General features: G+C 34.1%; 2 protein-coding genes across 2 annotated transcripts in view; both read right to left on the bottom strand.

Moving 5' to 3' along the window:
• LOC136036475 (palmitoyltransferase ZDHHC6-like) overlaps window positions 1-3,481 on the bottom strand; it is a 37,142-nt gene extending 33,661 nt beyond the window's left edge. The window contains exon 1 of the mRNA XM_065718735.1: window positions 3,342-3,481. Coding sequence (XP_065574807.1) covers window positions 3,342-3,399 — 58 coding nt within the window. The 5' untranslated portion in view covers window positions 3,400-3,481. The remainder of the gene's footprint in view (window positions 1-3,341) is intronic.
• A 7,482-nt stretch (window positions 3,482-10,963) lies between these two features.
• The window catches only part of LOC136036474 (uncharacterized), a 41,958-nt gene continuing 38,302 nt past the window's right edge, over window positions 10,964-14,619 (bottom strand). The window contains exon 7 of the mRNA XM_065718734.1: window positions 10,964-13,821. Within this exon, the coding sequence (XP_065574806.1) occupies window positions 13,534-13,821 (288 nt within the window). The 3' untranslated portion in view covers window positions 10,964-13,533. The remainder of the gene's footprint in view (window positions 13,822-14,619) is intronic.

Below are 14,619 nucleotides of genomic sequence, written 5' to 3' on the forward strand. Positions count from 1 at the left end.
GGGATTTAAAATAAGATCTCCAAGACATGAATTCCTTCTAAATATCAAATTTCATTAAGATCTGGTAACCCATTTGTAAGTTAAAAATACCTCAATTTTTCTAGTTTTTCCAAATTAACAACCCCCATAACTCCCAAAAAGAGCAGATTCAGTCTGGTTATGCCAATCATGTATCTAGAACTTGTGCTTATTCTTCCCACTAAGTTTCATCCCAATCTCTCCACTCTAAGCATTTTCCTAGATTTCCTGTTTCCCCCACCAACTATCATTGGATAGAGCCGGAATTTAAAATAAGAGCTCTGAGATACGAGGTACTTCTAAATATAAAATTTCATTAAGACCTGACCACCAATTAGTAAGTTAAAAATACCTCATTTGTTTAATTTTTCCCTCCCTCCAGTCCCCCAGATCGTCAAATTGGGGAAACAACTGTTATCAAGTCAATTTGTATAGGTCCCTGACCTGCCGACCAATTTTCATTGTCCTACCCTGTCCAGAAACACCAAACTTGCCAAAGCACTGGAAATCCCCCCAACTCCCCCAAAGAGAGTAGATCCAGTCCAGTTTTGTCAATAACATATCTAAAACTTGTACTTATTCTTCCCACCAAGTTTCATCCTGATCTCTCCACTCTAAGCATTTTCCAAGTTTCCCCCTTCACCCCCCTATATCCCCAGATCCAATTCGAAAATGGAACATCTGAGACATAAGATCTTTCTATATATTAAGTTTCATTACAACCCAATCACCCATTCTTAAGATAAAGATACCTCAATTTCACATTTTCCAAGATTTCTGGTTTCCCCCTCCAACTTCCCCAATGTCACCAGATCTGGTCAAGATTTTGAATCTTGCCATATCTGGTCTGGTTGTGTCAATCATGTATCTAGGACTTGGTGCTTATTTTTCCCACCAAGTTTCATCCTGATCCCTCCACTCTTAAGTGTTTTCCAAGATTTCAGGTTTCCCCCTCCAACTCTGTCCAATGTCACCAGATCCAGTTGGGATTTAAAATAAGAGCTCTGAATCACAATATCCTTCTAAATATTAAATTTCATTAAGATCCAATCATCTATTTGGAAGTTCAAAATACCTCATTTTTTTATTTTTCTGAACTAACCACCCCCTACTCCCCTGCCCCAGATTGTCAAATAGAGAAAATGACAATTTCTAATTTAATCTGGTCTGGTCCCTAATACGCCTGCCAAATTTCATTGTCCTAGCTCATCTGGAAGTGCCCAGACTAGCAAAACCAAGACAGACTGACAGACCAACAGAAATTGTAATTGCTAATACCAAGTGCCATAAAAAGTGTAAAGCCATACTTGAGAAGTCAAAGTACAAAGTTACCAAAGTAAATTTTTCTTGCCTGCTGAAGGAGTGCTTTGGGCCTTTGCTTTCATCCTTACTTCTCTTAAAGGCATTCAATGTATGTGGAATTTATCCATGGAACAGAAAAAACATTAGATACATAAAACTTGTCTCAGAAGGTGTGCTGGTCCCTGAGCAATTTGACATCTCAGTTATCACTGTATATTAAGCACCCCTGGGTTTTGTTCAAGATCCTTCTGGCTTTAGAAAGACCTAGGCTCCCAAAATGTCAGCATTGAATTTGTTGATAGCTTTTCTTGACCCAAAAACATTAGTACTTTTTGAAAGGTCCTATCCTGGAAACCTAACTGACACACTGGATGATAAGTCACCTGGCTTATACAAGCTCTGGAAGCAAATCAAATCTATATCATAGACAGGGCCATGGTGGCATACACCAATCAAGGTGGCACCTGAGATTACAGCTGTGTTAACATCACCAATGGCACTGAAAGCAGCTACTTCTGGAACAGTAAGGAGGAATTTTTATCAGCATTTTTCTAAACTTGACTATTGCTATGCAATAGCCAAAAGAGGAAACAAAGTTCATAATGAAGCAACAGTCAAAGATACCAAGTTGCAATCATTTTCTGGATCTGACTCTGAAATTCCACCACCTGTTGGGTCAGAAGTTGAACTGCAGCTTGACAAATACTACACTATTTTCTTTAGCACCAAAAAAGCTAGGTTCTATATTTTGTAGGTAGGATTCTGGACTTTCCTGACAAAGGACAGTCCAAACTAAAATTTTCAAGTGGATTGGAATTGCAGATCACACTTTGAAATGGTCAGATGTTGATGATATTTACACTGTCAACAACAAACAAATCTTTGCTGGACTATAAAAACTGACAAAAAGTAGGCCATTCCAGTGAGCAATTTGAGATGCTATTCCTGTGGCACATAAGCAACACTTGGAAAAAAGAAGAATTATGTGATCTAGGTCACAATATCCCACTCCTTATGAAACAATTTTGTTAGTTTTAATACTTCTACTTTTTGAATAGGGTTTCATAATTTTATATATTAAATGAAGTTGAAGAATAACAAAAAAACAAGTATTTTGACATATGTCAAATTGGGTTCCAACTTGCATCAAAAACAGGTAACTTTTTTGTTGTGTCAAATTTGTATGTGGAAACACTCTAATTTTGGAAAATCAGAGTTTTGTATCCTTTTCAGATAAAACTTAATACATCTAATCAAACAGTTAGATCCCTAGATGTTTTCTGTACATACTGAAGTCCTTTTCAAACCAAAAGTCTTTAGGTTAGGTATTCTAGAGCAAAAGTTATTTTTTTAACCATTCAATCATTGGTACATTTACCTTAATTAGGGGTAGAGGTAAAGTTTATTTGTGATGCAAATGAAGGTTATATTTAGATTCAGAATGTAATTCTGGGTATTGCCTATATTTGCACATTTGGGGGGAGTATATACTCTGTTAATATAGGCTGTAGGTTCTGAAAACTGGAAATAGTCTACAAGGAAAGAAGAAATTAAAGGTTCTCCCACTGCAAAATTTATTTAGGATTTTCCTGCATATTATGAAGCAAGAATTGTTCTCTTAACATATTTCCTTATGTATGACTGGTCTCTTAGGCTTACACCTTTACCTATTAAAGAGTAGATTGGCTGACCAGCTACTGGGCATCTTATTTCTAAATGTACACTGCTTCACCTTTCCCTTGTGATGGGGATAGCCTATGTAATCAAAATGGTTTTAAAGTGATTTTCAGTATTTTTCTGAGGCACCTTCAAATATTGGTATGACCTTAAATAATAACACACTATCAATGCATATATTTTGGACTCACAACATTCTAATTCCCATCTGAAACGCTCCACGACCAGGGCTTCAAGAGTAAGATGGCCTATTAGGGAATTAGACCAGCCCTACACTATAATCCAGATGCATTACAGGGCTGTAAAACTAATAAAAGTTAAACAAGGAGGAAAAAAGTTGATACCTAGAGCTATTAATGGACCCCAGTGAAATATTCTTGAGAACTGCTTAAGAATAGACATCCTGAGCAGTGTAAACTGCTAACTACAAATTAACATGTTGAATAGACCACTATAATGTGTTTCTCATTCAAATTTTAGCAGAACTTCTACAGCTGCATTAAAAATTGCTTGGTTGCCAAACCAAAATAAATACCAAGATAAAATTTCCCCAAATGGTTTTTCGACGTTCAAGGCGGAGCGGGTGTCCCTCCTCAATTACTGTAGATCTAAGCCTAAAATTTTATTCAGCGAGCTCAACTGCCGGATGCACATTGCCCTAAGTAGCCTAGGTTAAGTAATACAAGCTACGGAATTTAACTTGGGTCTCTTCAAACTGAAACTTTCGTGTTCACATTTAAACATAAACACTATTTTTATTATTCTAAAAATAAGCAGTATGATTGAACAAAGATGTGTAATTGCTGGTTTTTGGGATTAAAAATGGATACTACATATTTTATAAATACTGCACCCAAAGTTAACGTTTCAAAAATTTTACAAAGAAGAGAGGGGGCCTACTTCTTCCCAAGGCTAGCCCAACAACTTTGTTGCCTCTTTTTATGCTTTATCCAAAAAAAGAATGAATCTTGTTCTTAAAAATATAAATAGATAACTGTCACTTAATAATACTTTATGGGTTTCTGCTATTGTGATAATATTTTAGGGGCCGGGAAAATTATCATCCTTTTTGTGTTCATTCAAAATAGTTAAATTATGTCTTATGTTCGTATTAAGATGTACTTTTATTAAAAAAGGAAAAACATTTTTGGATCCACTAAATGTCAATTAGAAATAAACAAAGCTTCAGTTATGAACCTGTTTTCTTTAGACAGACAGGAGGAGTAAGTCTTCAAATTTTGACAAATTTAATCTCACTTTTAGGACTAGCCAGGAAGCCCAATGTAAGTAAAAAATTTGAAGCCTAAATTAACTTCTAGTATGAATAAGTCTCTTACAAAAAATGAATATCAATCTAAAAAGTAGACAAAAACATAACTGTAGAAAAGAAAATAAGACAAATGAATAAAGAAAATGCCATTTTATCCCCATTAATTAAAAGAGATATGCACGTGTCTTCTTTAAATACAGGTGGAGTGCTTCACTAGATGCAAGTTGCTTTTTGATATCTTGAAAAGTGGTAATGCTAGGAAAAATGAACCTTACGGTAGCGAATCCAAGGCCAAAAACACACTCCATGAAGGTATTACTGAGTTACTGAGTTAATCCTCTTATGAATTCTGTGTCTTAGAAATTTGCCTACTTGACAGGTATATACCTATTAAAATTTAAAAAATATACATTTCATCTTAATTTTCAGATTCTTTTTCTCTGGTGTCAATTTTGAAAATACAATTCCTTTTACTTGAGTAGAATTTTAACCCATATAACTGTGTTTTTCTTAATCAAATTCAATTGCGGATTTCTGAAATCTTTCAACTTTGCTCGGACCAAGCAAAGTTGTGAAGCTGAAAATTACTTTTTTCACATTTCAGTTAAGCCGAAGATCTATTTTGCAAGGTTTCACTTTTATAAAACAGATATTGTTAAAGGTCGTCAATGGCTAGTGCCCTCTAGAGGGAAAAAGATTGGAGGTAGGTACTTCAAAATACCTTCCGTGACATATTCTAATCTGCATATCCATCACTGAAAGCTTCATTTTCCTAACGTAGCCACTTTCCAAGATAATAAAAAGTACATAGTCTAAAATTTTACTATGCTAACAGCTATTCATATATGATACCCCCCCCCCCAATATGATATTCACGAATACTAAAATGACATTATTGCCTTTACTGCTCAGTGACATGCTCTCCAATATATATACACAAATATTTTAATCCTAATTGTTGGAAATTGGTGATGATAATCCTAATTAAAATTTGAAGATTTAACATTCTATTCTTTATCAATTTTCTCTCTTTACTTCCCCAGGGTATATTTTAAGCCTACAATTCCTCTCTGAAGTTTTCATTCAAATCAACTATTTCTCAAGGTAGGAAGAGACCAATCAAATAACACTTTATTATGACCTATAAGTAAAGCTTAAGCCTCTAATAGCCTAGTGAAATCTTTTTAGCATTTTTACACATTGAAAACACACAACCTTGATAAACTACTGCACGAGGAACTATCATTCCTTAGCCTGGAAAGCCTTCTTATTTCGAACTTAATTAAGGCATAGGACTATCAGGGATTACTGCTTCTTTCACTTGTATTAAATTTCGTTTTTACTCCATAGTGGACGTCAATGAGTCCACTCGGTGCTCTTAAGTAAAAACAGGAATTAAGCATGGACGGCTAAAGTAGCGTGAGTTTTTTTAATCGCAATTAACAGAGGGATAAAATTTTGTTTTTTTCAAGAGAAATACTAAAAATGTTATTATTCATAAAAAATATCTTCCAAAAGCTTTTTTTCAAGTAGAAGGAGGAGGGGGTGCACACCTCAATTGATGCCAATATTGCAATCTAGATTTAAACCTAAGATTTTATTCAGTTTGATCAACTGATAAAGAATAAAGACCCTGAACGTTTGAAATCTATATTAACCTACGCTAGAAAATTTTATCTTGTGTTTAGTCAAGGGACGAAGTAAGAGTCAACAAAAAGAAACGAGGAATGATAGCAAAGCTTTTTTAAGCCTCAACATCACAATCCTAGAAGGTTATAAGCTAAGTACTATTGTTTCGTGTTAGCTAGGTTAGCCTTAGGCTAATTTACCAACAAAGGGGTGAAACTTCTTGTAAGTATGCACTTTTTAGCATAAACTAGCTAGAATGAAGTTCAATACATTAATTTATGCTGTTTTTATGCTATTTTTTACTTAAATAATCAATTTTTTGGAATTACAGTTTGAGCCCTTAAAGAGACAAAGAGGGTTCAAAATAGCGCATGGTAACCAGAATTCTAAAAATATGGTTCCAAAAAAACTGTCTGGGGAGAAAAATTATTATTTCGGTAAATATTCCCTTTCCAAGATAATTTAGCAGAAATGAAGAGGAATACGTCACTTGATACCTTTTTCTATCAAACAGTTCGTGGCAACAAACTATAAGTAAGGGGGACACGCTCTAAAATTTTGAATTATGATACCAATAGAAATGTCAAAAGGATTACCTTGTTATGTTGATTCTAAATATATAATATTCATTAAGCTTAGTGTTACCCATCAAGTACTAAGAGCCTGAAATTTTTTTTCCTGATTTAAAAAAATGTACTCTCTAAAAGTCAATGAGCCTTAGGAAAAACAGCACCGCCCAATTAAGCATATCAGAGAACCCTACTGTATAGTTTTCAAGCTCCTATGTGCAAAAACGTGGAATTTAGTAATTTTTTACAAAAAAATTGGGTCATCATAGTGAACCAATTGTCCTACAACATTGGGAGAGGAATCATTTGAACGTTTGAAGTTTTAGTGCCCTTTTTAAGTGACCAAAAAAATAAGAGAGCTGCGTACCTCTCCAATGTCCATTTTCCCCCCGAAATCATCCGACAAAATTCTGATTAAGCCATTTTGTTCAGTATAGTAGAAAGATCCAAAAACTAGGCCTTTAGAGATAGCGTGACCCCCAGAGTCCATGGAGGAACGTCCTTATGCTATAATGTTTGCCCATTGTTTACGTATCGTATTTGTTATTAGGAAGTTTGTTATTGAGAAACATGCAGGATTTCCTATACGGAATTCTTTTATTTGTTTTGTTTTGTCAAACCAATTATATGTGTGGAGATGTTAATGGTAACTGCCACGGATAAATTTTCACCGGAATCAAGTTGTCTCAAAGATTTTTCCTTGGGTTACGTGGAGAATTTTTCCGTAGAGGTGGAGCCGGATTTCTCATCATAATTAAAAAACCATCAAAAACTAAAATAAAAAAAAACAAGTTTTTTCAACTGAAAGTAAGGAGAAACATTAAACCTTGAAACAAACAGAAATTATACCTATATGAAGGGGCTTCCCCCTCCTCAACACCTGGCTCTTTACGTTAATGTCTGGATTTTGTCCCAACTCGTTAGAAACGACTCCTGAAGCAAAAAAGTTGTTTAATTAGAAAAATAAGGAGATTTTTTTAAAGTACTAAAAACTTTAGTGCGAAGAGGGAGGTGTTGAGGAAAGGGCAGCTTTCTTCATGTAGCAGAAAGGGCATTAAGTTTTGATATTTACCCGTGTTATTTACACATAGTATTTGTTACTGAAATGTACTGCAGATTGAAAGATCAGCAGTTGAAACGTGGTTGTTCCTTGATTTTCTTCAGAAGTAAAATGAAGAGGTATGACATTGAATTTTCGCATAAAGTAATTTGAATTTTCATCAAACAGTTAAATGCGTTTTTGTATTGTCTGAAAAACGATCAGAAATTAAATAAGAAAACAAGTTAGCAAAATTAGTTAGTCATTTAAAACAAAATTCGTCGAAAAAAAAGGAGATTCGCATTAAAACTTACAGACAACGACAAGTATCACAAAGTATCCCATCCGAGTATGTAGGATAATGTAAAATATTTATGTGACCTTTAGATAATTTTGATGATTATCCGACAATTTTTTCTGACGCCACGGGAATTACTCGTGTGTGTCAAAAAAAAAAAAAAAAATGAAGGAAGCCAAATTGTTTCCAATATATGAGCCTTTAAAAGCGGACACAAGAATTCCAATTTTTGATAAAACGACCCCTCTCATAGATATCAAAGATACCGCTTCCAAAAGAAAGGTCAGGCAATAACAATAACATACGGAAAACCAGTTGGTGTTCCTATGTCAATGTCAGGGTTGTCAACAGCGGTACAATTGTACCATTTTAGTACATTCCACCTCTAAAGGTACATTCTGGTACAATCACAAATTTCCTGGTACGTTTTATAAAATGGTACAATGATTTGACTGGGCGTCAGGACGCAACGAGCGGAGGGAATTGCATTTTTATTTGTTTTCTCTTCTAGAGTTTTAAGTTTTCCTTTACACATTTATTTAAGTGCCTGTTGTTGGCCTCTTGCGGTCATAATATAGCGTGAAGCGGCACAGCCATCTGTATGGTAAGTACAAAATAGGTGAGCAGCTATTTGGAGGAGTGACACCAAAATGGTCTCTGCAGGGGAAAAGAGGTCTCCCATATATCACTGAAAGAAGATATCTGATACTTAGTTCTCTTTATTGTAATATAATTTTCCAATCGCCTACGTGTTGTGCGTAGCGAAATTTTTTTTTTCGTCTTTCCCGTAGCACAACACGCAAAAAAATAGATATGGTACAATTTTTTGATCAGTGGTTCAATTTTAGGGCGTTTTTGGTACTTTTTCTTCCGAAGCGTTGGCAACACTGGTCAATATTAGTGAGCGGACTCTGATGGAACCGTTATGTACTTAAATACAAAATAAGACAAAGTATTATATTTCCTTGTTTACAAATTTGTAATATAACTCCTTCCTTGCGAATTCGTACTTTAGCAAAATTATAGATTCTGTATACTCTTCAAAAAAAAAAAAAAAAAATAAAAAATACTGATTTCAACCATACTTGCTGTAAGAGTAAAACAAAATATTTCAGATTTGATACAAAGACAAATTTCGCGGTCTAAAAAGAGCTTCATTTCTGAACAAAATCGCCCCTTTCAGAACAAGATGCAGTGTCCTGTAAATAAATAAAAGTCTTGACAATCAAACACAAGTTAATATCACTTTACCTTAAAAATAAACAGTCCCATTTTTACCTAAAATTGGCGAAAAACAATCCACAATAGATGCTAAGAGAAACTAATGGAAGTAAATAAATAGCAAATGACCTCAAAATAACAACCTAAAATAAGAAATTAAAAACTCACATAAGAAAGCCAATATGGATCAAATAAAAATATGTTAAACATTGTATCTAAAATGTCTTTTACAATGTAACTAATAGTATTTGATTATCAAACGTAACCGTGCAAAAATATATACTCGTATTCAAGGTAAAATATCAGGTTTTTCATCCAATCTTGAGTCACTCGTATTATTAAATTTACATGTGGTATGAAGATGGCAAGTGACTTAATTAGAGGGAGAACGGCTAATGGCTAAAAGTTAAACTGAGTTGTTATAGCAATGAATTAAGATTTATATAGTAACGTATACATAATATTTCACAGTTTGTACAGATTTTTAACAAACTTACCAGTTTTTATTGTCTTTGCCGTCCAAAGTATCGAACTCACCAATGCAACAGACCCCCCCCCCCCAGCTACCATGTATTAACTCACAGATATTCTTGCAATGCCACAAATGTCGACGGCATATTCTTAACGAAAGTACATCACTTTGAGTTAGGAAACAATTTATGGACTTATATTAATAATAAAAATTTTTTAAAGGTAGATGCCTTACTAACAATCTAATCCTAAAGTGATAATGTCGATAACAAAGTCCTAAATAATGTCTTAATTGGATAGTTTCAGCTAAAATATTTAGCCAATTTTTAGCTAAAATTTTGGCAACTATAACAGAATATAGGACTGTCATTTGAGTTATAACAAAACCATAATGCCTAACAAGAATTCTAATTTCTTCCATCAAGGTATTATCCTGAAAGATTCAGCCCATCAGAAGTTTGGGTCAACTTGTGGTTTGGTTGTAATGACTAGTTCTACCAGCTATAATTTATCATTTAAGATAGGCTAAATTACTTGCTTAATAGTGATTGGACTAATCTTATAAACAATATTACTATAAGTACCATTTATTAACGAGGAAGGGCACATACTCTTGTGAGTCCTATAACTCCACCTCTAGGCTAAGTGAAGAAAAATTGCCACACATCAAAGCATTTATGATTCACTTCACGAGCGTCAATACACAACTGCTGAAAATGATTTTACTAAGGAAATTTGGGCTAAATGAAGGTGCAACAATGGGCAGAATTATTGTAAAATGTACCTGGCATGTGATGTATTGACGTTGTTGGATATTGTCTGTAAAAACAATGACAAAATCTATGAGGAATTTGGGTACTATTTTTTAACTCCTCATATGGTGATGGATTTAACTCTTAAAATCAGCAAAGAAAAAATAAGGTTTATAACCAACGTGGATCAACACTTATATTTAAAGAGGTCCGCGAGGCGAGGGTTTGTTTTGACAGAGATCGTATCCTGGAAACCGGTCTGACAGGACAACATACCAGTGAAAAGTCGAATCGGGTTTTACTGGATATTAACTCCCTTTATCCGTTGGCAATGTCTCGCAACTCTTCACCCTATGGAAATTACAAATGGATCGACAATCCTTGTGATCCAAATTTCCTCGACATTGCCACTGTTGCGGAGAGTGGACCATAAGGAGGGCTATTTGAAATTGATGGTAAAATACCATTGGAACTTCATGACTCGGTAAGGGATTTTGTTTTCACATGCATAAAAAGACTGATGCCTAGGGATTCACTGAGTCTCTATAATATTTCATTAGCAGAGGATGGGGGTATCCACAGGACACCTTCAAAACCAAAGCTTATTGTCAACCTTCAGCAAAAACGGAATATTGCTGTACACCACGTTCTTTTGCGATAAATGCTAGCTAACAGTTTCAAGGTCACAAAGATTCATAGAGCTGTTTGATCAGAAGCCATATTTGATGAAGTTTGTTCACACCTTTGTTAGTAATTGCTCTGAGGTAAAAACGAAGGTTGAAAAAGAAATCTTTAAGCTCATTTTAAATTCAGATTTCAGTAAGATGTCAGTGTGATCCATAGGAGTCGTTGTGACGTTGTAACCGACAAAAAATATGCCGAATAAATACTGATCGATTTTCACATCATTTGCGATTATATACTCCAATAAGGTCCTTTTACAAAGGAGAAAAGAAGCATAGTTTCAAATAAAAATATTGACACTGGAAGTACCATTTTACCATTAAATGGTAAATAACATTATACTATTAAATACCATTAACATACCATTTAGAAATTTTCAAAAACTCTGTTGAAATTTTTATTACAATGTGTGTAAGCTCCGATGACCGGGGAGTGACAAATTCAAGTTTATTACGAGGATACAGACTCACTTTTGTTAAAAATTAAAACAGAAAATTTATCGCGAGATTTGGAAAACGGTGAGCCAATTAGCTCTCAAATAGACTACACCAACTGGGAGGAGTCCATTTACCAAGAGCTAGTGAAGCACCAGGCCACAAATAAGTTATTTTTTAATCCGAGACGGGGAACGACTTGATTTTCCACGGTGTGCTTGCAGGTCAAAAGGTGTACTGTATGTAAACCCACAACGAGAAAATCAAAAAAGTCTGAAAGAGGTTGCTTAAACACTATGCAAAGGAAAATAATTTCGTTCCAAGAGCAAACGTTATTATCATTCGCTCTTTAAAATTCATTATAGGACTTTCCTTTTGAAAAATCTTAAGTATAATAAAGCTCTTTACTTTTCTCTGAAAAACTTTTTTACGGAGTTTTTTCACTAATGTGATGGAAATTTGTCTTAATATTGATGTAATAAAATTCTTTATGTTCCTGCTTTATCTGTTAAGAACGCGATAGTACTTCAATACTAATAATTTCAAATTCAAAAATACGATCTCTATTAATACACGGGGAGATTTGTTTTGGGATTAAAAGCGAGTTTATTTGAAACTGTCATTCAAAAATATATTTAATTATCTACGAATCAGTATTTTTCGTTCGCTTCAAGTGCAGTAAATTATGAAAAAATTGCTACAAAGTCTAAATTGAAATACCATTGCTTTATAAATCAATCCACGTGGTACAAATGTTAAACCAAAATTCAGAGGGAAATAATACAAAACGTGGAAATCACTACTTGAGCTGCTTTCGGGAGAACAGCAGGGAGAACTGAGAAAAGATTTAAAATACTGTTTCAATAAGAAAAAAGACTCCGCTTCCAAAAATTCTTAATTTAAAAATCGTTAACACAAACTTTTTCAGAGGAAAATAAGGAACTAAATTCAACCGAAGAGGAGTAAAAATAGTCAAAAAATTTTTCAAGCTTAAACCTACAATAAATCATTAACTCTCTAAATATGCAGAAACTAAGAGGAGTAAAGTTGACTTCCCCCGTGTCTTCTTTAGGGATTGATATATTAGTTAAATGATGATCCACATTCATTTGTTTTTTTACGAAATGTCGGTTATGATGGAGTATTTTTCGATATTGAGAGAAATAAAACACATGTCTTGACATAGAAATTGTTTTCAGTAAAGTGCAAATCATGTCCAGTTATACAGAAGGTACGAGGGGCATCAGCTGTACTCCTCTTTTTTCTGCAAGTTTTGAGATTGACTCAGTTATTCATAGAAATTTATACCAAGAAATTGTGTATTTTGAGATTTGTAAATCCCACTGATTGGGTTGTGTAATCATGGATTTGGAATTTAGAGCTGTATGGTTGTCTTACACTTGAAAAATTACTTTCTATACTGATATATATTTGATACGCACTGATAATATTCCAGTAATTCGTAATTTTGAATAGTCTACAAGCAGAGCCGTTCAAAAAGTGAGGGGGGGCAACCCGGACATTTGCCCCGTGCACCGTAACTTGAGGGGCTGGGGGATTACCCTCTATGATCAAATTTTTGTCTTTAATTTGGCTTTTTTGTTTTACGTTGGAGTCAGGAGAGGGTGCTCCAATAAATTTTTCCCAGGCAACACCAACCCTAGGAAAAGCTTTGTCTGCAAGGCTGCTATCAAACAATTTTTTTCAGATTGTACGAAATTTGTTTCTTTTTTTCCTTTTATAAAAGCTTCCTACGCAGCTTCTTAAAGCATCTCTATTGTATTTGATTTTCAGGGTTATTGGAGAAAATTTGGTAATTCCAACAATTTACTCGTATTCAGAACTTCCTTTTTAATGAATTAAACAAAAAAAGACAACGTACATTAATTTAGAAGATATAGCCACATCTTATTGTTGAATAAAAATCAAAGAAAGCTGATTGGTGAACTAAAAATTAGCTTCTCTATACATAGTACATAGCACATATACATAGTACGGGTTATTGATTAGTAGCATCAGAACAACTTATATTATCAAAACAAAGATATATCATATTAATAGCACAGCAAAAACAGCTTGCAAGGCTGTGCTATTAGACAGTGAACAATTACCAAAAAAAAAAAAAAAAATTGGCCACGACGATCATCATCCTCAAGAGCTGTAACCATATTAATCGTAAGGGTAATAATCGTTATAGTGATAATTGTAATCGTAATAATCGTTATCGTAATAATCGTTATCGTAATAATCGTTATCGAACTCGTCACTGAAGCCTTCATAGGGATCAATATTATCAAGGTAATCATCATCATTGACGGAATCCAATTTCAGTAACGGCAGAGTATCCAATAAGCTGGGTTTATCTGACATATAGATATTGAAACTACCTAGGTACCGAAGCTTTGGACAATATGTCTTCAAAGTTGCGAGCGTTGTGCTAGTCACTTCACGACAACCCTGGAAAGAAGGAGAGAACATTAGGCTCATGATTTCAAAAAATAAGACAAAAAGTCCAGGGCAATTAAAGAAAATCAACATTAATTTAAAATACTTCTCAGTGCTTTCACCTAAAAAGATTTATTTCTTTAGTCGTTCATATTCATTTTATCAATTTTTAACTCTCCTTTTTTTCGTGGAAAATATAAAACATCATTATTAATTTTATAGCACATATGCTCTTTTTATTTGACAATTAATAATAAAACCTTTTTTTCTGTCCTTTTCCATATTTCAATGCTTTTGAAGATATGTCAATTGTAAATTGACTATTCCCAATAGTCAGTATTAGACTATTAAAAGTAAAAGAAAAAAGTAAAAGAAAAAGTAAAAGAAAAAGTAAAAAGTATTAAAAGTAAAAGAAAAAGTAGTTCAATATTAGAGAAAATTGTAGCAGTGATATTGCCCTACCTAAGGAAAGAATGATGTTAGGACAATGTATTAATTTCTTCTGATCAAGGTACAGCGTAAAGGGGTTATCATAAACTTCGAAAGGCGCTCGATTGATTAGAAATTGAAACATCTACTGTCCTTTTTTAGAGTAAAAGTGATTTGAGGGCAATCAGCCCCCCCCCTCGCGTTTACTATTTTCCCGATCAAATCGAAAAAAAATTGAAACCAATATTTTGTTCAACATTGTTGAAAGGTTTTTGGGCTTTTGCAAATCAAGTCGTTGAGGATGACAACTCCCCCCAAGCCCTCAGGGGCAGGGACTGCAAGTTATACTAGATGTCCGTTGTTAACATATAAGGTTTTTGT

The sequence above is a fragment of the Artemia franciscana genome, chromosome 15, assembly GCF_032884065.1.
Source record: "Artemia franciscana chromosome 15, ASM3288406v1, whole genome shotgun sequence".
In the NCBI taxonomy this organism is placed as follows: Eukaryota; Metazoa; Arthropoda; class Branchiopoda; order Anostraca; family Artemiidae; genus Artemia; species Artemia franciscana.